Source organism: Larus michahellis, chromosome 2 (genome assembly GCF_964199755.1).
Source record: "Larus michahellis chromosome 2, bLarMic1.1, whole genome shotgun sequence".
NCBI lineage: Eukaryota > Metazoa > Chordata > Aves > Charadriiformes > Laridae > Larus > Larus michahellis.
Genome location: NC_133897.1, coordinates 102,761,053 through 102,785,537, shown reverse-complemented (window position 1 = coordinate 102,785,537; position 24,485 = coordinate 102,761,053). Strand labels below are relative to the sequence as shown.

General features: G+C 43.8%; 1 protein-coding gene across 1 annotated transcript in view; it reads right to left on the bottom strand.

The window, feature by feature from the left end:
• TMEFF1 (transmembrane protein with EGF like and two follistatin like domains 1) overlaps positions 1 to 24,143 on the bottom strand; it is a 127,763-nt gene extending 103,620 nt beyond the window's left edge. Inside the window, exon 1 of the mRNA XM_074576430.1 lies at positions 23,777 to 24,143. Coding sequence (XP_074432531.1) covers positions 23,777 to 24,017 — 241 coding nt within the window. The 5' untranslated portion in view covers positions 24,018 to 24,143. The remainder of the gene's footprint in view (positions 1 to 23,776) is intronic.
• Positions 24,144 to 24,485: the final 342 nt, after the last annotated feature.

Genomic DNA, 24,485 nt, shown 5'->3' with positions numbered 1-24,485 from the left:
CAATGAAACATCTCGATCAAAAATTATTAATCAAATGTTTTTAATTAATTAGGTATGAACATTAAAGACAAAAAACAGCTCGTGCATATTCCACATTTCTGATTCCAAACCAGAAAAATGCCTAGCCAATTTTAATTTAAAGACTTGATCCAGTCACTGCAGATTAGGTCCAGCATCACACATGTCTTAATTTAATTTTGGATTTGAACATACATTTTCCTGAAATTAATTAGGAGGAGATTTTCAAAAGTACCAGTAAACATTAAGTAAGTAACTTCAGCTTTGACAATCTCATGAACGATAAATATATGGAATTTACTGTTGTATAAAGATATCATAGCAAATTAAAAATTATGTGTGTCTTTCAGGGTGGTGGGTATTTTCAAGTATTCTTGATCTAATATCCAAATCTGTTAAGTCTGAAACAGTATTAAATCCTTTTGAAAGCATCTTCATTTTCAATATTTAAAGCAGCTGAGCACTCCAGCTCTAACCTAACAGAACAGTTAAGAACATAAGTATATGACCGCAGAATTAAGCACGTGCTTATTTCCAGGATTAGGGGTTTAATCTGTCATTTTTCCTCATGGTCTGTTAAACCGAATATATATATATTTCTAACTGGAAGCCACAGTAAATGACAAAAGGATTTAAATTAAGATCCACCAGCAGGGGGAAGGTTTGGTTTGCTGCATTTTTTTTTAAAGAAAGACAGAAAAAAGAAGAAAGAAATCAGATGTTTGATGAACTGACTTCCCCTCTCTGGTTTTCTTCAGGAGTCTTCAACACTTTTCTCTTTCCTATCAATTTACTTTTCCTCTCCCTTAGCCAGTTCCTCAGCTAGATGCAATACCACCTCTTACTCCCTTCTCCCTCTTTCCGCACCCTTTCTCCAGCTGCTTCTCCAACACCCTGGTTGCTACCCACGACCTCTCCTGCCATGTCCTCACCACCCTGTCCCCTGCCTCACAGCCACCCACAGTCTCTTCTCTCATGACCATACAGTTTTGCTCCCCCATGGCTAGGAAGGCTTCCTGTTCTCACCCCGTGGGTTTGTGCTTTCTCCTTTTTTGAGGACAGCAAGATTTTTACTCTTTCTTTCCAAGCTGACATCTTAAAATCCCCTTTTTACTGTTCCTTCTGTTCTTATATTTCCCTCTTCCTCTTTCTTTAACTTTTACCTTGAACTCAAGCGATCTTAATCTTCATTCACTTCTGACCGAAGACCTTTCCCTTCTTGTTTGTTTTTCCTTGTCTCAGCCACTCGACCCAGACTTAATAATGAACTCTTCCTTCTGATCTTTTAATCTTCAAATTCCTCTTCTCTGAGGAATAACTTTCCTCACCTGCCATCCTGCCGCACCTTTTCTGACATCCAGCCAATTACCCTCTCTAACTCCCCTTAGACACTAACCTCCAGCAGACTCTGCCTGCATAGACAGACACAACTTTTCTGTTTCCTCAGAAAGCTCTGGGCTTTCATTATTTCTGTGCTGTCCTGTCCACTTTGGGCTCCATGTAGGGAATTGCGTACAACTGTCTTGGTAGCGATGTGGCTGCGATAATATGAAGTTTAGCATGAAATGAAAAAAATCAGTGAAAAGCAGGATGAACAGTCTGGCATTTCACTCAACCCCATCTCCTTACTTTCAACGTCCTCTCCCTGGATAAACAAGGACACCGCTACATCTTATTTTGAAGTCCTTGCCCTCCTCGGCCTAAATAAAAGCCATTCAACAGCTGTATTTTTCATAAGTACACCTTCACATGGCTCTTATTATCCCCTGTCTCGAGTTCACCTTTCTGGCAGAGCGCCTGCTTGGCTGAGAAGAAGAGTCTTAATGAACTGAAAATACAAAAAGGGAGCACACAAGTGTAAATAAAGATAGGCAAGGCAGGAGGAGAATAAAAGCATTGCCTGGGCACTCTGGCACAAAAACAGGAAGGCAAAAGCCCAGCTGGAGCTTGCAGGGGACATTAAGGTTAAAAAGAAACAATTCTACCGGAATGCTATTTGCAAGAGGAAGGTGAGGAAAAATGTGAGTCTGCTGATGTATAGGGAAGAGACAAGCAACAGGCATAAAAGAAGAGGCTGAAGCACTCAGCATCCTTTTGTACAAGTCTTTGTAGACAAAGCCAGCTCCCAAGTACCAGCAAGTATCAACCCCCATCAGAAAACAGAGGGCCAGCCAGCAGCAAAGTAGCAATAGGTTAGAGACTACTTAGAGAAACCGGGTATGTTCAGAGGCATCAGGCCAGATGGGTTTCACCCAAGCATCTGACAGAGATGACTGATGTGATTGGGAAGCTGTTGTCAATCACCCATGAAAAATCAAGGTCATAGAGGAAGTCCCCTGACTAGGAAAAGCTAACGTTATTCCCATCTTTAGGGAGGGCGAGGAAGAGGACCCACAATCAGTGGGTCAGCCTCACCTCAGCCCCTGGAAAGTCCCCTGGAGAACATCCTCTCGTAATTCTATTTCCAAAGACAGATAGGAAAAGTCTAGCAGGAGCAGCCAGCATGGATTTTTCATGCTCGACCCAGGCTCAGCCTCTTCCATGAAGGAAGGGTCTGAAGGGAGAGTGGAAGAGGTAAAATATATTTAGACTTCTGACGCTATCTCCCACAGTCTCCTTTTAAAGCTAAGGAAATACAGGTGGGACAGACAGATGGGCTGCAAATTGACTAGACTGCCAGGCTTAAAAGGTAGTGGTCAATGGCATGACATGACAGTAACAAGCCGGGTACACCAGGGACATGTAACCTTGAATATCTTCATCCATGGCCTGTGCCAGACAGAAGGCACCATGGGCAAAGACGCAGGTGTCGCCAGGTTGCAGGGAGGGGCAGGAGTAGGAGGACGGTACAGTCACCATGTCCTCAGCTTCCCTACTGCCCAGTGCCTGGGAATGCTGCTTCTATGAATGCAAGGGGAAAAAAAAAAACCTGCGTATTTTACACAATGTTTCAAATCAACTGTCTTGCTAAAGTGGAGAGGGTTCACACATCTCTCTCAGAAATAGCCTGTTTTTCCTCGGGTTCTGTGCTCATGAGCCAAGTTGGCAGATGTAGATCTTGTAAGTTCAGGTGATGAAGCAGACCCCGAGAGACGCCAAGTTTCAGCAGGTGAGAAATCATTAATGTTTCTATTACTCATTTGATTAGGCGATTAAAATTTCCCACCAAGCATGTTTCCAGAGACACTAACTCTGAAAAAGAGGATTCCTCTGAGATAGAAGGTTTACGTTTTGTTTTGTTTGGGGTTGTTTTGGTTTTGCCACTCAAGGTGAACTTGATTGCTCTTTTTTTGTTAGCTACCATGCTTTCTTGGTTTAATCCTGTGGGGTTTTTCTCCCTACAGCTGTGTCTTGTTTTCTTTGCATATTTTTGCTCCTCATAGAAGATACAGTAAATATAACAGCTCTGTGAGGCTTACGTGTATTGCTATTGTTGTGACTGCATTATCACCAACATTTAATGGTAATGTATTCCCAGTATTTTGTTAGCCAAACATGCAACTGCTTTTAACTTGCAATAACTGCATAAGTTCATTAAGAGCTGCTTCCCATTATGCTACCATAATACTTCACAGGTTTCAAGTTCTTTAGTGGAATAAGAAGTTTAATCGCTCCTCAATTTCGGAAAGACATTACTTAACATCCCGCATTAGATTCCTGCCTCATGTTTTGCTGCTTCACTCGCTTTCTATAAAACCTTTCTTGCAGTTAAAATTCCTTTCTTGCAGATAAATTCTGTTATGTGGAATGGCAGAAATAAAAGTAAATATATTGGTGAAGTGCAACATGAAGAACAAGGCAAATTAAACAAGAAAATGAATCATACGCAGTGTTTCTGCACTGGCTATGTAAGACTCCGAAAAAGGGAATAAACCTTTTCTGTCTGACAGACTTCAGTTACACTGGAAATGTGCAGGAAATTTCCCTGTCAATCTGATCGCACACCCCCACACACTATTCCCCATTTTCAGAAAGATCAAATCTTTACTCCACAAGATTTCTGCCCACTATGCAGAAAGAGAAATACTGAAATTCGTAATTTCAGTGTTGTGATAAAAACCTATGGCATAAGATGCATTCATGGCTGTAGCGAGTCTGTCCCAGCCAGGGAGATGTGCAAGTCTGAATGTGATGGGTGTTCACGGAGAAATACCAAGAACTCACTCAAAAGTCATTCTATATGTAAAATACATATATGGCCTCACTAGCCAAGCAAAGAGGTGCAAAATTTTTCCTGAAGACTTTATCTTCCCATTTGGTTAACCTCTGGAGTTTCCGCTGCTCCATCGGTGAGGCAGAGAAGTGTTAGCAGGAGTTCCTGCTGTAGGACCTTCTCCAGGTGCGGCAAGGGCAGCTCGCTGGTGCCGACAGGTTGGATCAATGGGCCAAGGCCAATGGGATGAGGTGTAATAAGGCCAAGTGCCAGGTCCTGCATTTTGGTCACAACAACCCCAAGCAACGCTACAGGCTTGGGGCTGAGTGGCTGGAAAGCTGCCCGGCAGAAAAGGACCTGGGAGTGTTAGTGGACAGCCGGCTTAACATGAGCCAGCAGTGTGCCCAGGTGGCCAAGAAGGCCAATAGCAGCCTGGCTTGTATCAGGAATAGCGTGGCCAGCAGGAGTAGGGAAGTCATCGTGCCTCTGTCCTCGGCACTGGTGAGGCCTCACCTCGAGTGCTGTGTTCAGTTTTGGGCCCCTCACTACAGGAAAGACATTGAAGTGCTGGAGCATGTCCAGAGGAGAGCCACCAAGCTGGTGAGGGGTCTGGAGAACAAGTCCTGTGAGGACAGGCTGAGGGAACTGGGCATGTTTAGTTTGGAGAAGAGGAGGCTGAGGGGAGACCTCATTGCCCTCTACAACTACCTGAAAGGAAACTGTAGAGAGGCAGGGGTTGGCCTCTTCTCCCAAGGGAATAACGACAGGACCAGAGGAAATGGTATGAAGCTGCAGCAAGGGAGATTTAGATTAGATATTAGGAAGAATTACTTTACTGAAAGAGTGGTCAGGCACTGGAACAGCCTGCCCAGGGAGGTGGTGGAGTCACCATCCCTGGAGGTATTTAAGAAACGTGTAGACATGGCTCTTCAGGGCATGCTCTAGTGCCCAAGATTATTGGTTTGTGGTGGGGTGTTGTGTGTGGGGTTGTGGGTGTGGAGTTTAGTAGGTGGGTGCTTTTTTTTTTTTTTTTTTTTTTTTTATGTGGTTGGACTCGATGATCTCAGAGGTCCCTTCCAACCACTAAGATTCTGTGATTCTGTGACAGGCACGAGGCCTCACATCTCCTCGTTATCTCTCCCTGCGCTCCACCTCATGGCCCTGTCACATCTGGTCCTTGTCACAACAGTCAGTAAGCCAGTAATAACACTAAGAAAGGAAAATATCCACTTTTTGCTGCATTAGTGTTCTGCCACTTTTTAGTGAGGTGACACAGGTGAGAGCAGGGTGCCCTAAAGGCTGAGGCAGGACAAGGTCTGTGGTGGGATACACAGCCAGGAGCAGGAGGGTGAAACCCCAGAAAAGGTCAATTCTCAATACCTTGGCTCATAAAACCATTCTTTAAATTGGGATTTCCGTCACATTTAAAAAACAAAACCCAACTCAAGCCCAACCCCTCCCCAAAACCAAACCCTATAACTTTCCCTTCATGTTCTGCAAAAGTGTTTTCCAGTATTATCTAATTATATTATTCAGCTCATTTTTCTATTAAATAAATAGCAGAACAACTTATTACATTTGTAGTATTTTTCTTTCCATAACAAGAAATAGATGGGCTCACAGAGCCTGGAAAAGAAAGCTATACAAGGCTTACGAAGCCTAAGCTGTGAGGGAATCTCAGAAACATCCCCATGAAAATGAGGGTATTAGACTCATTTGAGAAAGTGAGTCTGATAGTCCAAAATGTTGGCATTTTCTAACTTCTGAACAACTTCTTGAGCAAATGCAGAGTTCTTTGATTTTAATGCAACTTGCTAACTACAAAGTTGCAATAATACACGGAGCTGGGAATTACATTTTTAGTTAAGGTTGCATAGCATTTTCCATCATAAGATCATGTTTTAAGTTGTTTATAGCATGCAGGCTTATTGTTTTCATAGAAAACTTCCAGCTGTGTAGTTTTTAGGAATTAAGTTGGGGTACCTACAGTGTTTTGTCTGTCTCTTTTTTTAAGTAACAAAATTACAACTTGTACCATTAAGGTGTTTGAGCTTTCCACGTTTTTATGCAGGAGCTGAGATACCAGATGCAACGAAGGAGACACAATTTCCGAGGCTCAGACCATTATATTCTGCTAGGCGAAAATACATCCAATCCACACGAAATTTTAAGCTGCTAGAAGAGGTTGATCTGTTACATGCCAACAGCAAAATTCATCACAGGCTTCCCCTTCCATGCGCTCATTTTTCTTGGTGTCGCAGGTGAGCTGTGGCTTCAGCACCAAAAATCAGCAGTGGCAATCTTGTATATTTGTCATACATGTTATATTTGTATGGTCTCAGTGGTCTTTTTGCCCAAGAGCAGAAAATGGTCCGAGTACAAAGCTGAGGACTGACTATGAAGGAAAGAGAGCTCGCAAATACAGCAGAGGTGGAAAGAAGACCACAAGGAAAGGCAGAGGAGAGGGACCACAGAGTGGAAGAGGCAAGGACAGTGAAAAAACAACCACTGGAAAATATGGGGATCCCAGGCCTGGACAGAAAGTCCAAGGTTGCCAGGTCTTTGCTTTCCAGTAAGTATATGGAAAAATTCTGTGTCTGTTTTTCAGATGTCTGGTCGACAGAGGAGAACTACTTTCAGTGCTACCCATTATGCCATTAACCCAAGTGAGAGGTCTCTGCCAGGATATAATTGTTTTAACCTTCTTCACAGCCACTTAAAAATCAGTCCATCCTATGAAATGTCTGTATTTTCCTTTGCTGTTATTGAGGAGGGTTGCTCTTTTTTTTTTTAAAGGAACTTAGGCTAAGCAAAGCCATAATAAAAGAGCAAATCAAGTACTCAGAAGCAAGAAGATTCCTGAAATAATGTTATTCGAGCAAATGTTATTTTTATGTCGTTGTGCAATGCTAGACAATTTGCTCAAATCAGATTTTCCAGACATATTCACTAATTGGGCATTTCTCATTGTCTGGATTCTTTTTTTCTCAGAGCAATTCAAGCGGGATGCAATAATTCACAGCAGTGTAATTCACAGCAGTGCAAGCTCTTCATTGAATACATCAAGTTCTATTAAAAAAACCTAAGTACTCTAATCCACTGTTTTCCTAACATCCAAATTTTCACCCAAACTTAAAGTCTAATTAACACACAAAAAAAGTGTAAAGCAGTTTCCAGGCTAGTCTGGTCCATGTGTAAGTCTTAGAGATCTTTGACAACACATCCAAAAAACTTACTGGTTATCTTCCTGAGCGAGGAAAATTTCTGAAGACCGAAGTTATAAGACCAAGATTATTGTAAGAATATTTACAATAATGTCCCTAATGTCTGTTCTCTTTGTTCTCTTCATTCCTTTTTTTTTTTTGATATAAGCTGCATATTAAACTTTTTAAACAAAGTTTTAAATTCAGTTGGTAAGACATGATTAAGCAAATAGCATATAGTGGGATCAATCAGAAAGAAATGGGCGATTCTGAGGAGGCGGCTTGAGTGCAGAAATAGTGACCGAGGAGGCTCGATGCCATGGGAGATGTCTTTCAGCCATGTGGATGACAGACTGTCAGCATGACAGTCAGCATGTATGACAAGCTCTTTTGGGGGAATACTACCTTTCTATTTAAAAGCACAGAAATAAATACCTATTTCTAAGTAAGTTACAGAACTTGATTAGACACAGGAAATGAAACATTGACTTAAAAAGGTGAGTTATCCAACAACAAAAAAAAGATTTTACTGCCAGAACTGAATGTTCTAAAGCTACGGACCTTTTCAAGAAAGAAACAACAAGGATACGCTTCAAAACTTAATAAGAGGGAATCACACCTCCAGGTCCCCACAGACCCTGCTAGTCTACATCAAAATCAAGAATTTATAAAAATATCTTAAGTAGTTATTGATTTCAAAAGAAAGATGAAGTACCTTTTTTATTTTCAGAATGTTATAAAGGAACAAATTCCAGCAGGAGAGTATTTTGCAAGTAAGAGATTAAAATGTAACAGTTAAATCTGGTAGTTTCCAAATTAATACAAAAAACTCAGTTTCCTCTTGCAGTTCAGTCTCATTAAAATCCTTTAACAGATCTATAAATTAAAAAAACATTGTGGTGCATTCTTACGATACACATACCTTTGTAAAAATAGCATTGGATTCCTATTTTGTATAGAGAGAAAGGAAATAAATTAACTCTTGGGTAATATCCCTGAAACATAAGCAGTGCGAATGGTGGTGGAGCATAAACTCTCTCCTCCAAACACCCATACACTATGCTATTTAGGGCTAGTTTTGAAAACCGTAATTAAACAGTCAGAAAACCCCTGGAAAAGTAACAAAATAACCAGCCACATAAAAGTCACAGGGAGAAAACAAACAAACAAGCCCCCAGTTGATCATTCAGGTTTCTTAATGAATTCTGGTAATTCCAGTAAGTTACAGAAGCCAGGAAAGACCCAAGCTCCATTCCTTTCAAACTTTAACAACTATATCAAGCTTCTGAAAAACAAATCACCACCGAGGAGCTGCTCAGCTTACTGAAATACGTTTTTCTCCCCTACACATTCTTGTCAGCTAAATCTATAGCTAATAATTCCCCTCTGCCCGCTCGTTTATCCTTACTGAAACACAAGGAGAAATACAATTCCCAAAGCTTCTGCTTAACCCCTTTTGCCAGCCTTGAAAGGCTTTTCAGGGGCCGGGAGTTTCTAGTCTGGCTGCAGCGCGGCATCCGTACAGCAAGGGATGCCCTCCCGCCTCATCGTCCCTTACAGGGCTGATGGAGCCACAAGGTTTGCAGAGAACTGATGAATTCCAGCTTCCTCGGAGCCCACCACACCGGGCAGAGCCGCTAGACCCGCAATGCCCAGCATTTCGGCCTTATTTAAAGGATGGACAAGAGGCCGCCTCTCCTTCAATATATTCCTCCATCTCCACCTGCTCCCGTCGTGCCACTCAGGCAGCACGGAGCAGGTGGCGATTATTCACGGTTCCCTGCTGGGGATTCCCTCGGCAAATGTAACGGCGGATTAGCCAGCTCAGGAGTTGTCTTCCCGGCGGTTCCCGGGGCCGAGGAGCAGAGCTAGCGGACACTCTGCCAAAATACGCCTGGTGTCAGCGTACAGCTTCTGAGGGAGACTTCCTAATTGACATAAATTAGCTGCTATTACCTGCTTCACAGCAGAGAATTAAGGACCTTTGACTTGTCGGCTCTCATTTTGCCCTCGCCTAGGCACTGCATAGGACATCTTGACTTTGCCAGGCGTCCTCCAAGAGTTGGCCAAGTGAGCAAGGGGCTCCCCCAGTACAGTCAGTCAGGCCAGGGGACATGGGGAGGGGGGGCACGAAACAGGGATCACAGACGGGCCAGCACCCCTTGCTCTCGATTTTCTTGCTGCCATAGCACTGACAGACCTTGCGTCACTGCCAATCTGAATTTAATCCGCATTTTCTGTTCAAACGCGGGGCCGCAGGCACCCTCACAGGCCACAGCCTTGGTCAGCCATCTTTAACAGCGTTGCGCACATCCAAAATGGCAGAAACAACACAGCAAGCAAAAATCTTCATACAAATACAGCAGGGGAAAAAAAAAAAAGCCAAACTACATGTAAATAGACACATGGCTAAATTCTGCCTGTCATTTCACATCCGCACAACTGAAAAGAAGTAAAAGGCCAATTTCACCTTGTGAGATACACAAACACCGACCGAGGTACAGCTCCTATTTATTCCAAGGCCGAACTTGATTAGCACTGAAACTGTGTAAGTATAATCCAGCACAGCCTCAGAAACTACTTTTACATGGTCGGCATAATTTTAAGGCAAACATGTCTTCGTGACTCGGAGAAATGTAGGCAATGGAGGCCATCACTTTGGTATGGGCTTGGCTGCAGCTCCTGAAAGTCCACGGAAAATCATTGTTTCTATTCCCCTAATCTGTAGAGCTGTATGAGACTAATATTTGCAGGTTCTTACTGCTTAGTCTGTACGCAGAGAAATCTGTTTTTCACAGGGACCATGATCTAGGAGCTCTTGTTGATTTTAAGCAGTGATTAGCGCTTCTGGAAAAACTCCTCAGGTAGCGGGCTTTACTCTGCTGTTTAGGTAGACTGTCAGCTCCTTTCCCCTGTGTTTCTAAAAATCTTTCTCCAGGAATCATTTACCAAAAAAAAAAAACAAACCCAAAAAACACCCAAACCCACAACAAACCAAAAAAACAAAACCAAAAGAAAAGAAACCCAAAAACCCAAGAAGGAAATACTAAGTAAGTGAAAGACAATTTGGGGGTTACATTGGTACAGGGACACTGGAGATCTTTGTTCTGTGCTTAGCTAGCTGTCCACAAACCCATCAATCCCCACCCCCAGAAAAAAAACCCAACCTATTAAGAAAAGGCCAAAATCAGAGGACAGTATGGCATTAAGGTTTCCTATCTCCTTGGCCATTTTCAGAAATAAAAGCAGCTACTCACAAAGGAGACACAAGAGCAGTTTCAGGTAGCTTTCCATAGTAGGAAAGAGATATTTTCCAACCTACTTCTTTCAGCTACCTACAGTCACGCAAGTAACTTTGATGCCTCAGGCTTGAGAGGGGACCCACAGCTAGATTTTCCACCTGTGTCAAGTTGCCCCACACCAACATGGCCAGACCCTGCTGCTGCTCTTCTTTCATGCAGAAACAACCTGTACATAGTGTCATTTCCCAAAGAGCCTAACCTATACCTAATCCTTACAAATAAAAAAAAAAAAAAAAAACCAAATCTTAAAAAGTGGAAACTGAGCAAAGGAGCCACCTTTTCTTAGCCTTTTCTAGATGGAGACTCTATGGCTTTTCATGAAAAATCAGAGAAAAGTCATGAAGAGCTTTTGATGGTGAAGCTATTCTATTACTTTGGTAGCCTGAGTAACTAAAAGTGGGTAGGGACATGTTTTCAAGATTTTTATAGAAAGATATAATTATGGCATAAAGCTAGTATTGGCATCTTATAATCTTTCATTAGGTAATTCTGAATGCACCATACTGTGACTTTAAATAGCATAGAAATATGTATTAGTATAATATAGAATACTAATAACTAATTCCTATGACAGAAGACCCTATGTATTTGGGAAAAAAAAAAGTTAAAGCAGTGAAAAACTTCACTTTCCTAAATTAACTCTGATTTCCAGATTCTGATGCTGAACTTTTAAATCATTATGTTTGAATAACAACTTGGACTTGTGCAAAGCATTTGACACTGTCCCACACAACATCCTTGTCTCTACACAGGAGACACATGGGTTTGATGGATGGACCACTCAGTGGATAAGGAATTGGCTGGATGGCCGCACTCAAAGGGTTGCAGCCAACGGCTCCATGTCCAAGTGGAGACCAGTGATGTGTGGTGTTTGTCACGGGTCAGTACTAGGACCAGTGCTGTTTAACACTTTTGTCAGTGACATGGACAGTGGGATTGAGTGCACCCTCAGGAATTTTGACAACACCACGAAGCTGTGTGGTGCAGTTGACATGCTGGAGGGAAGGGATGCCATCCAGAGGGACCTGGACAGGCTGTAGAAGCAGGCCCATGTGAACCTCATGAAGTTCAACCAGGCCAAGTGCAAGGTCCCGCACCTGGGTCATGGCAATCCCAGGCACAAATACAGGCTGGGCACAGAATGGATTGACAACAGCCCTGAGGAGAACTCGGGGGTGTTGGTGGATGAGAAGCTCAACATGATCTGGTAATGTGCACTTGCAGTCCAGAAAGCCAACTGTATCTTGGGCTGCAACAAAAGAAGTGTGACCAGCAGGTCGAGTGAGGTGATTCTCCCCCTCTACTCCACTCTCGTGAGACCCCACCTGGAGTACTGCGTTCAGGTCTGGAGGTCCCAACATAAGAAGGACACGGTCCTATTAGAGTGAGTCCAGAGGAAGGCCACGAAGATGGTCAGAGGGGTGGAGCACCTCTCTTACGAAGACAGGCTGAGAGAGCTGGGGTTCTTCAGCCTGGAGAAGAGAAGGCTCTGGGGAGACCTTACACCAGCCTTACAGTAGTTAAAGGGGGCCTACAGGAAAGGTGGAGAGGGACTGTTTATGAGGGAGTGTAGCGATAGGATGAGCAGTAACAGTTTTAAACTGAAAGAGGGGAGATTTAGATTAGATATTAGGAAGAAATTCTTTACCATGAGGGTGGTGAGGCACTGGAACAGGTTGACAAGAGAAGCTGTAAATGCCCCATCCCTGGAGGTGTTCAAGGCCAGGCTGGATGGGGCTTTGAGCAGCCTGGTCTAGTGGGAGGTGTCCCTGCCCAGGGCAGGGGGGTTGGAACTAGATGATCTTTAAGGTCCCTTCCAACCCAAACCATTCTATGATTCTTAAGAAAAATAAGACAAGCTTTAAGAAATAATTTGCAATTGTTTTACAGATTCTGCTCAGCATGTTCATAGCTGTTATTTTGGACAACTTGGAACTTGATGAAGATCTAAAGAAACTTAAACAAGTAAGAACATGTCTTTATTGTGCTTGGAAGTAGTTTCAATAAAACATTACTTTACTGGTGTTATTATGGCAAAAGATGGGAAACATCTCCATCAAAATGAACAAAACAGTAGAGGTTGAAGAGAACAGCAGGTAGATAGATGACCATCACACAATGTGAGGTAGAAATTAATAGATTGTAAAAGAGATTAAGAAATTGGTTTAAATATTCAATGAAAGTCAATTCAGATAGTCATGTAATTAAAATAACTTTAAAATCACAGCCAGGTCATCTTTTTGCTTATAATCCAGTGAAAGATGTCCCTGCCCATGGTAGGGGGGTTGGACTAGATGATCTTTAAATGTCCCTTCCTACCCAAACCATTTCTGTGACTCTGTGACTAATATTAAGGTTTTGGTACGTAATACACTGCTTTAGACTAGGCTTATCAAGTGTCTAATAAAGCAGTATGTTCATCTCTTTTGTCTTCTGGGTGAAGACTCTTTTATTACAGTGTAGTATCTTTTTGTTTTAATGCTGCTCTGCAGCGGATTGCCAGCTCATTAATTTTTCTACTATAACACCCAAATCCCTTTGCTGATCAGTGTGCTGGATGATTGATTCCCTGCTCCCAGACTAATTTTTTACATTGGACTGCATTTACCATCTGGTAGATAAATCACCCAAAACACTCCAATTCGGAGTCTGGTTCCAGTGATCCTCTTTGTTTGCTCAGCCAGCAGCACGAATATCACTTGCAAATGTGGAGGTTGTGTTCTCTCACCTGGATAACTCGTCTATATTACAGACAGAGGTTTTAACAAAGAGCATTGAGATAATGATATGCCTCTTCTCACTCAAAAAAAAAAAAAAGGCAGCTGTTCTTTGTGTTTTCTAGCCAAAATTTTTGTTTCGTCCCTACCTCAACCACTAGTTTCTGACTTGAAAAAGAGCACTTCTTACAGCTCAGAACCAATTTTGCACATTTCGAACACATATAACTATTTTCGCAAAGACATTCTTTGTAGGTGTAAACATCTGGGCAAACAAAGAAAAGGACGTCCTTTGCGGTTAAACAGAGAAAAAATACAACAAAATAAATTGCCTTCCCAACCCATGTTTTATATAAGAAAAAAATTTCTATAACTTCAACAGGAGCCTGCCTATTTTATTTTCGCTTTTATAGCCTTGAAATGATACTTCCATAAAATTATACTTCCAATCAAGACAGGGAAAAGGAACTCTGCCTCGCAGCGTTGTCTAGGTAAATTTCTGTGAGAGATGGAGGATGAAGGAAAAGCTGCTGGAGGGACACGGTGCTTTAGGAAACTAATAGTTCATCTGCCCACCACTGCACATGGCGGTATCGCTCTGGGGGGGGGTCCCTTTCTTTAGCCTTTCTAAGGATTTTCTGCTGCTCTCCTCTGCCCCGGAGAACCCATTTGGCACAACACACTGACCTCTGCCTCTCCCAGAGGGATTTGATAAAGGCAGCACACAATCAGAGTCAATACTAGTTAGCAAAATGTAAACATTTAATTAGATCAATGCTTCCCCGAGTTTTAGAGCAGCAAAGTGCTACCCAGCTGCTATTTTTTATCAAAACTTTCTACAGAAATACCTGTTGAAAACATTGTTTGAGCTGTCTCCATCAACTAGCTCAAGACTTTATATCTTGGTCTTGCGTTTTATGGACACCCTTAAGGATTAAAACTTACATTTTCAAAAGCACTCATTCATTTTGAATGCCTAGACTATTTTGGGCGTTTTCTGCGTATGCACTGACACTTTTACCTCGCCCATAACTCAAGCTTTTATGCTGCTTTTGTTAAGATCCTCACTTGGTTTAAAATTTCAGAAGAAATTTAGCAACTTCTGCAAATGATGCTTATCTAATCACTCCTTCTTTGTAGTCATATGTGAAACCGCATGTGAAACAGTCTCTGAATAGGAGAGCAACTAAAACTCTTGCAAGGTGCAACAAACTCCTCTGTATGCTTCAGGTTTAAGCAATGGAGCACTAAATTTCTCACCCGCTGCTGAAATATGTGTGTTTATAGAAGGTTTTCTACAGTCATACACAAGTAGATGTGACATCGTGATTTCATTGTGGGCTGCGTGTTTCTTCTTCCATCATCATATATAGTGCTCACAGGAGTCAGTAACTGAGACCAGTTAGAGCAGGATTTTTTGGTCAGCGGTAGGTGAACACTGAAATGTGTCAAACTCCTGAGGCTGGGTGCAAATGTGCCAACCTGGGAAATAATCCTGGATGGATGTGGGGTGAAGCAATTGGGGCTCCTAAAGTTGAGCATTTCGTGTTCATCTCGAACCACGCTACGGTGATCAAGGGCAGATTAACTGGAGTTTGCACAGATCCAGCTCTCTGGCTCGCCCAGCCGCCCCCATTTACCCCATCTGCTTCCCCATTGATCCTATGAGATTGGTGTGAGGCAGAGGAGATGCCCCAGGGCCTTTCCTTGAGGAACCCGGCTGTCACCTGCCAGCAAGCCAGGCAGCTGGAATGAAGCTGCCTGCCAAGGCTTTGCGGCCAGGCAGAGACAGATTTCAGGAGGTTTTTGGCCTCCAGACCAGACCTGAGAACAACCATTTCAAGTCCTGAACACCCTTTTGTCTGTTTGTCAAGAACATTGTGCCTGTTGTCTTTGTCAGCTGCGCCCCACGGGATGCTCGATGCATCTTAGAGTTTTGCACAGGGAGTTTTGCAGCTATTTAAGACACAGAGGAGCACAGTGAGGTAGTCTGGTAGAAACGGGGTAGGAGGAGAGCCAGCAGCTACTGAGAGAAGCCAGGTCCCTTCAGAAAAGTTACTGACAGTTCTGTCTTGTTCCCGATTTTCTTCTCTTCCATTTTCACATGTTTTCCTGCTGGTCTTAATTAACACTATTTTTGAAGCGTGGATGAGGATCCTGCCAGCTTGAACACAGTTATATAATGTGGGTGTTTCAAGACTGTAATTGCAACTAAATTTATTTTTATAATACTAAGTCAAAAGAGAGGTATTACAAGGATTTAATTTTATTTTGAACCAGATCCTTTAAACACTGTTGCTGTAACACATAATCTATTATCAGAAAAGTCCTGTCTTTTCGGTCCTTAGAAATTGTCTACTATAATGAGAATTTAAATTATCCTAAAATAAATCCCGATTTGCAAGTCAAACACCGCCTCCTCACAAACCGTGCTATGACCAATGAGGCAGTTTTAGAGCAACTTAAAAAAAATGGAACGTTGATATCAGTGTAACATTAAATTGCTCTCTTAAAGAGAGACATTCACACCAGCAATATATATGCAAATGCATGCAGAGCCTGGTCAGTCTCCCAGCCCACATCCAGCCAGGTCTGGAGATGTAACTGGGTAGTAAGAACAGAAGTCTTCTAGGTACTCTCCTAGCAAAGAGCTCCACTGGCATCCTGCTCCCCTACTCCCAAGAAGACAAAGGTTCCAAGGTAAGAATCTTTAAGAGACAACAATGACTTGACATGTTTTCTTTTTAAAAACAAACAAACAAATAAATAAATTGAAGAGCATATGACCCATAAATCCCAAATATTTAAACAACTAATGGCATCACTAGGTATCTACCTAATAATACAAGATGAAATAATTCTGCTCTCAGATCCCTTTGAAGCCATCTGTCAACTAAATTAGAACTAAAGATACCTTGTAGCTGTTCACCAAGACAAAGGGACAGCTCTAAGGTTCTCCAGGAAACTTTAATTTCATCAGATCACAATTTTGATTGCTGAACTTACTCCTAACCGGATTTTGTCTTCTCATCCTTTGCTGGAAGAAAAATATCACACAAAGAAGACCCATTTTGCCAAGTTTCATAAAGTAAAATTTACCGTGGATTGATTTGGTAAAACAAGCCCTTCTCTACACACTTAGGAGGTCAAAAAAATACACCTCCACTCTCTCACGCTCCTTCTCTTTTTCTTCTTGTATTTCTCTGTATTTCTAAATTGTTAGAATTGCAAGATGACCTAAGAATAAACTACAGCAATTAGATTAGAGAGGACTATTTAGTTTGCAGCACATTACTTAATTATCATTTTCTTATTATCTAAAGCTATTCTTGGGATAGAATGATTTTTTTAAGAATAATTTATAAAGCACTTCCTTGGTTTTCAGCCCTATTGAATATTACAGATTGCTTACAAAAAGCTGGGCTTTTACCTCAAAAATGCAAACATGTCCTCTATCTCCACTTCCGCTCCACAGCATCTGTAGGGACTTATCAAGGAGGATAATCAGTAGTCTAGAGTCAGAAAAATATATCTTTTTTTCGATATCCCTGGTGCTCAACATTTTTTCTTCCCCAACTACTACAGCTACAGTTCTTCTGGGAACTACTGCCACTACCTGCTTTGTGGACGCTCACCAAAGTCTGACCGCTGGCTAGAAAAGTCACAAGCACTTTCAGCTGATGGATCAATGGTGGAACGTGATAATCTCTTTATTGGAAAAGGGTAAATCAAGCCTCCTGTCAATATCTATGGGATTCTCTGCCTTCATACTTCTCTACTCAAAGACCTTGACCACAGCTTCTGTTTTTTCCAAGTCCAAGTAAATACTAACTCTCGCCTTTATCCAGTCTACTGTCAACTCCAGAAGAAAACCAGCAGGCTATAAGTACAGAATATTTATCTTCACATCAATAGCAAGAAAAGGGCCAGACTGCTCTTAATAAAGACACTTCTTATTCTCCCTTTTACAGGAATTATCAGAGAGGCCTTGGTACAGAAAAAATGTTTTCTTGGCAATATTTTCCACAAGGAACACAGCTCCTCTTTTCCCCTTTTCAAAAAATGATTAAGAAATTGGATTCCATCCAGCCCCTTCAGTCAAGCCTCGATTACTCCATCACGCTACTGGTTCCCACTACTGACAATGATGGAGTGACACCTGTTACGAGATGATTTTCTGCTATTCTTACACTTTCGGTTCTATTTAAGTACCTTTTGGCTCTTTAATCAGCATAAGAACCTGTACTGCAAGGACATTTCATGTCTAGGTAATTACACTAAAGGGAAACAAATATGTGCATGTTACTGTCTAAGTTTTAATTTCTCTTTTTAATCATTTTTTTTACTTTTTAGTTAGAGTTGATTTATCTTCATGCCTTACGATAGTTTCTCAAAGTGATATGTAACCTGACTGAGTCTAGATCATTTACTTCAGAAGTTCGATCCACACAAACACATATCACAGTTTATTTGGCTTGACTGTTATAATTCATTTACAGGTACATAAGTCATCATATCTTACATAAAACAACCAATTATTCCAGTCCTGTGTACCATTTCAGGTCAAGTTTATCTATGCAAACATAAAAAAGATGTGTATTTCTTAAAATAGTTAGGCTAATTTACCTGAACCTGTACATCTCTTCCATCCCCTCCCTTTACGTTCTTGCCAATGTGGCTTCATACCTTTAGGACAAATGGTTTTGGCCTCCTGTAACTTAGAATGATATACCAAAAAAAACCCTCACCAACTTAATCTTCAAAAAACCCACAAAGGGTATGTCTGTTCCAGCAGATAAGCACAGATGAAAGCCAGTCTTGAGGCCACATGTGATTCTGCTTCAAAGTCCCTACCGAGCCCAAGCACAAACCAAGGCTGAGCTCCAGAGACCGGCAGCGCCTGAGGTTCATGTCCTCCCAAATCCACGTTCACATCTGCCACGTGGATTGGGCACAAGCAGGGCCAAGGGAGGTACATGCTTGTGTTCAGCTCTTCCCCATCGCAGCGGGGACAGTCTGGACCCAAGCTTCAGACAACACACAAGCCCAGAGTGAGAAAGAGCATACACAAATCGCATGTTGGACAACCCACTCATAAACTCAAGTCTTCGCCTCACAGTGTGGGTGTACCAGATATGAGTAGTTTTAGACTCCTCCTTATCCTAAGGAGAAAGGTAAAGTTTTTAGCTACAACAGCTCGCACGTAATAGGTAACATGCCTCAAAGTAGTGACAGTTCATCCTGGTCTGAGCCCTAAAACTGTAAACTGTCAATAGCTACAGAGAGCAATTTTTAAAGCGCGCCTTCTCCTCAGTGCCGACATATCTTAGATGCTTCTGAGAAAGAGACCCTTGCAAAGGTGATTGAGTAATTTTCTCCCTAGGAAACTGTTTCCTCAGGCATTTAGAGCTTGTGCCCCAAATGTTGTGTTTCTAACCCTACTCTGGTCTTGTTCATTTAGGGTTTTAGCACTTTTAGAAGTGTCAGTGTCTCATTCTGCCACTGTCAAACCCTTTTAGAGTTAGCAAAAGCAAGTGCTATGTTCAAGCAGAATCAGTTTCCTGCCAATGCAAAGCATTCTAAGTACTCCCCTGTTTTGGTTTGGCCCCCGTGACCTCAGATTTTGCCATTCCCCACCATCTCCACAAGCTGGCAAGCCCTGAACAAGGGAGCACCACTGGTAGCCCACACACAGAATGACAAAGATATGTTCTTAATTTCTAGTCGTTGATTACAGCAGGTATGAATACGTTACATACACCACACCAAAGTGCTACACAGACAAGACTTGAGCAGGTAAATTTTCTTGAAATATGCGTGCTGTGTCTCTTCTCCTAGCACTGATATCCAGCAATAGTAAGCTTGGGGATGCCTGCTACAGAGTCTGGAGAACAGACTCGATGGCATCTAACAAAGTAATGGAAACAAAGAGTCCCTAATCGAATGGCCTCCATTGCACATGAAGGATACGGGGGAACGATGAATTCAGCAGAAGATGCTGAAGAAAAGGATGTGCAAATTCTGAATGAGACCATGTTCATCAATGGTGGAAAGCAGACAGCAGCAGCAAGGATGAGATAAAAAGAGGTATTCTTTTTCTACGGTACCACATGCATCTCCACTAACAGTGACAGTAGTCATACTCTAAATGCACTGCTCCCTCTTTGGGTGTGTGCAGTAATCAATAATTAATGTCATTTTTCTCTTAAGTTGTTATATTACACAGACTTATGATCATGCTCCTAGATGTTCTCGCCTTACCGGCATTTAAACTGCATCTCCTCTTGCTTATGTCCCTTTCTGTGCCCTTCCCCTCTTCTTCCTCTAAAACTCTGTTCACACAAGGGAAAAGGGCATGCTTTGAAAACAAAAGCAAATGATGTGGCCAGTTCTTGCCACCTTTGTCCATCCTCTGTGAGTTGCTCCCACTCTCAGCTGTGTATCTTTTCTCATACTGCTTCCTCACTCCCTTCTGCTCATGTCCCACCTTCCACTCCCATCCCTCTTCGAGACCCGCTCTTGGTGTCCTGCCTTCAGATGCTTTTTTCCCCGCTGATGATGTCTACCCCTCCCTCCTCATCCTACCACGTTTTAAAATATGAGAACACATGAGTTTTTCTTGTGCTTGTTGTACTCCTGTTGGCTCACCATGTTCTTTGCTTCACCTCTCTCTTTGTTCTACTGTTTCCACATTCTCTGTTTGTCTAATTTCCTCGGTGAGTTATTTCAAGGCAGAAACCATTTCTCTAAAGCATACTGAATGTTAAGATAATGTATATATGGTGAAGGATGGCTCCATTATAGCTTTCTCTGCTGTTCTCCCTAAAAATTTACAAGCTTTTTGACAGCTTGTACTTTCATGCTCAATAAACAGCCCATCATAGACTCAGCCATCACCCTATCGCTGGATGGGTACTTTCCTTTGTCCCTCCATCCCCTTCCCTCTCCCTAATGGGTAATTTCCATTTACTTTTATCTACCAACTATTTCAGACATGTTATGATTGTGCAAAAGAAAAGCATTCATACCCCTTAGAAGAGGAATTCCATGAAAGAGAAGGTGTCCTTAATTTTTCCTTGACCTCATTCAATCCTCAGTAAGCTATGTCGAAACAATTTTATCTTTACCCACTTCACTCAAAGAGAATTTAAGAAATTGGGGGCAGCATATGGCCTCTGAGGCTCACAGGAGGTGTGTGGAATTGTCCCAAACAAGTATATTTTACCAAATGAAGGAACAGCAAGCTGAAAGGCTTACCAACAGAAATACATCCCTATTAATGACAATCCCAAGTGTACAAATCCAAACCAACGCATTGAGCAGTATCTCTTGTTAGGTCTGTGCACCTCTCACTGAAACCCTCAGCGTCTGGTCAGTTATGACCAAATTGCAACCCCTGTGGCTGCGACACGTGCGACCAGAGCTTATCTCACGACGGAGATTCAACCGGACTAAAACTGAAGATGCCCACGCGGAGTGTGTGTCACTGGAGAGAGGCGGAGGTGTCTGCGGCAGATTAGGAGCTCATGAACTAACTACATTTTGTAATCACCTTTACACTCAGGATGCTTAATAACCCCTTGTAGTTCACAGCGTTTATTAAGGACACGGCTATCTTATAGCCTGAGCAGAGGAGCAAGCATCCCGCCACCCTACTCACAGACAGTCAGTGAGAACCAGAAATGTTACAGAAGATGATTACAGGTAGCGCTGGGAACCACGTAACATCAGCCTAAGATTCTCTTTTCCAGAAAGAAACACCAACTTGTTTTTCACCCTGTTCTCAGTAAAATGGGGCTATTTCCTTTTCCTAGCTTAGTGAAGTATGGATTGACAGATGAACGAACGCATACAAGTCCATATCGTCAACTAACTCCAGATATGTCTTAATTCTCTGTTTCCTGTTCTAATCACTTGATTAGATGGTTTTCCCTTGGCCAGGCATGATGCAATTACACCATAATTTAACGAAAGACCGAACCACAATGCATGTGCCAAAGGGGCAGAATCAAGGCTAAAAAAGCTATCTTAATTTTCATCTTGTCTGCCCATGTCCTCCACCTTGCAATGTTCTTTTGCTACAGCAAACTCTTAAGCAGTATATGCCGGAGAAATAAAGGAGAGGAGTTCAACGTTTCCTAAAAATTTAACAAAGAATAAAGGTAGCTACATAATCTAGTGATGACAAAATGTTACAAGGTCCAGAACCATCCCAAAACTGTTCCAGGGCAGCAGGTCAACCTGATGCAAATATTAAAATGAAAAAATAACAGAGGAGAGAAGAATTGTGCTTCTCTGAGCATGGAAAGTAATTTACAGAGTCCAAAGGTTTGAAGAAAAAGTAGCAATGGTGTTCTTCAGTTTAACTTTCAGTATAAATAGCAATGTATGTGGTAGCAGTCCACCGAGAAAGGTGCTCTGGCCCCACGTGTAAATATAGGAAACTCATCTTTTGGAGGGAGTAGCTTATCCAGTAAAAGTTAATGAAGCCATGCAGAGGTAAGCGAGGGGAAAATCTGTCCCAGATATTATGTATTGATATTAGTTCTTTCAAAATTAATGTTGAGAACATTGCAGTTTTGCATGAAACAGTTAACACATAGCAGAATCTGATTACTGCATTTTGAAATGAAATTTTCCTTCCATATTTTTGTAGTTACACTAAAAACAGTGCCCGCCATATGTACATATATAGCACATATATTTGCTTCTGCCTATTTTTAGTAGAAACGAATCATTCTGAATGTCTTCGATACAGCATACGGTTTTCTAATTCCAGGTTGGAAAGCCCTCTTTCCGTGATGGTTTCTAAATAACGGTACCTGTGCGTTCCACGTTATCTTAGAAACTTCCTCACATATTTCATCAGCCTTCCATATTTAATCTCAGTGATTTATGCACATGCCGTGGTCTAATGACCCACATGTCTCTGATGGGTAAGCCGCTAACGCCAGTGACACATTAACCTATTAACCTCTCTTTAAAAATAACCACGATATTCATGCAAATAGAATGAAAAAGTCAGGCAGCGGTAAAACAGTAGCACTGTGGTACCACACACTAACACAGTAGATGTCGAAACTGGCTACAATGAAGAACAAATGAGCATATCAAGAGTGAACAGCAGTCAGATTTATTATATTGCAAAACCATTTTGCCACAGTTTGCTGGTCTGCGAATTTGACAGCCAGCATTATCCATATTATAAAATGTAATTGGGAGGAATATCGCTTTTCCATTCACTCATTTCCTCAAAGCTGTCATGCAGTTTGGGGACCCCATCCTTGGGAGGTAGCCAGAGCTCCTTCCAAGGTGGAAATTGCCTTCCCGATCCTGCTGAAGACAATGGGAGCGGGGGGCTCTGAGCACAGGGCGAGAAACGTTCATCACCTTGGAGAAGGCACTTTGTGCGGCTCTCGCTGGTGAACCTCGCAGTGGAACAAACCTCTCCTTTTAAACCAGCAATTTTTTGGAGGGAAAAAAAAAAAATTTTACCTTTTCTAAATAATAGTTTTAGAAGAAAAACAAGTCTTTCTAACAAATTGCAAACTTTTCACTGTACGTATTTACTTTGTTCGACTTTAAAAACACCGTATCACTCAAGATACAAGAAAACGTGCTGCTGTCATACCAAACCAATTCATCTACATGGGAACTGTACTATACCGGCATGTACTTATGCATAGGATGGGCAGACATAATAAAACATGCTCCTGTCATGCAACCAAAGCAGGAAAAAAAAAACCTAAAAACCTTATCCAGCGTCCATCACGGAGTATGTTGCTGTCTACACCTCATCCAGAGCGGATCTGCACGGGCAACCGGCAGAAGGAGGGATGGAGAGGCTCCCCCGGCTCCGGGCTGGACACGGGAGCAGAGTGAGACCGAAGAACCAGCCCGGAGGGGTTGCGCTCACGGTTTCCCCCCCCCCCCCCCCCCGCCCCCTCCACACACTCCCCTCTTCCCCCTCCGCCCGGGGCCGGAGCGGCGGGGCGGGCTGCGGGCAGCCCCCGGGGCGGCCGGCGGGCACCTGCCGGCACCGCGGCGGCGGAGCGGGGCCGGGGGGAGAAGAGCGGGCGGGGGGGGGACGACACACAGAGGGGAACAACAAAAGCCGAGAGACGGCGGCAAACTCCTTCCTTTGCGCTGGGGAGGGGGGCTCCCCCCGCCACCCCGCCCCCGGAGAGGGGGGATCTCCCCGCCGCGCCCGGGGCCGGGGTGGCCGCCGCTCCTTTGTTTTCCGCCGCCCGCAGCGCCGCGCCGGGCCGGGCCGAGAGGAGCAGGGGATGGGGGGACACCACGCTCAGCTCCCCACCACACACACACACGTTCACGCGTGGGCTGCCCGCACGGGTGGGCGCGGGGGTCCGGCGGGGCATTTACCTGAGCAGTTGATGCCTTTCCCCTTGCCGCCGCCCTGGCACTCGGAGGCGGGCAGGGGGTGGGAGGCGCGGCCGGCGGGCAGGGCGGAGAGGGCGAGCACCAGGAGGGCCGAGGTGTAGCAGAGCGCCAGGGGGGGTCCCGCTCGCAGCAGCGGCCGGGCGGCGGCCGGGCTCTCTCCCAGCATGGCGAGGGGCGGCCGAGGAGCAGCGGGATGGCGGCGGCGGCAGGCCCGCAGCAGCATCAACCGGAGCCCGCGGCGCCGCCCGGGCGGGACCGTCCTTTCTCCGCCGCGCCGAGGCACACCTTAAGCATCCCCGCCGCGCCGGCCGCGCAGACCCGCTGCTGCCGCCGCCGCCGCCTCCTCTTCCTCCACCTCCTCCTCCTCCTCCTCCTCCGACCGCCCGGCGGGGGCTGTCCCCGGCGGTGCGGCGGCCGCCTCCCGCTCCTGACCGCCGGCGGGGCCGCCTCGCCCCGGCCGCCCTCCTTTGTGCGCGGCGCTCGCTCCTCCTGCAACAAAGGGAGCGGAGCCGAGGCGGCTGCCGCTGCTGCCGCCGCCGCCGCCGCCGCGGAGGGGGAGGAGGTGGAGGAGGGAGAGGAGGGGGAGGAAGCACACGTGATGGCAGCCCCCTCCCCCGGGACCGGAGGGGAGGTTGAGGGGCTTCTCTTGGCTCGGCGGGCAGGGCGAGCGGCGGCGGCAGCGCCCGCCCGC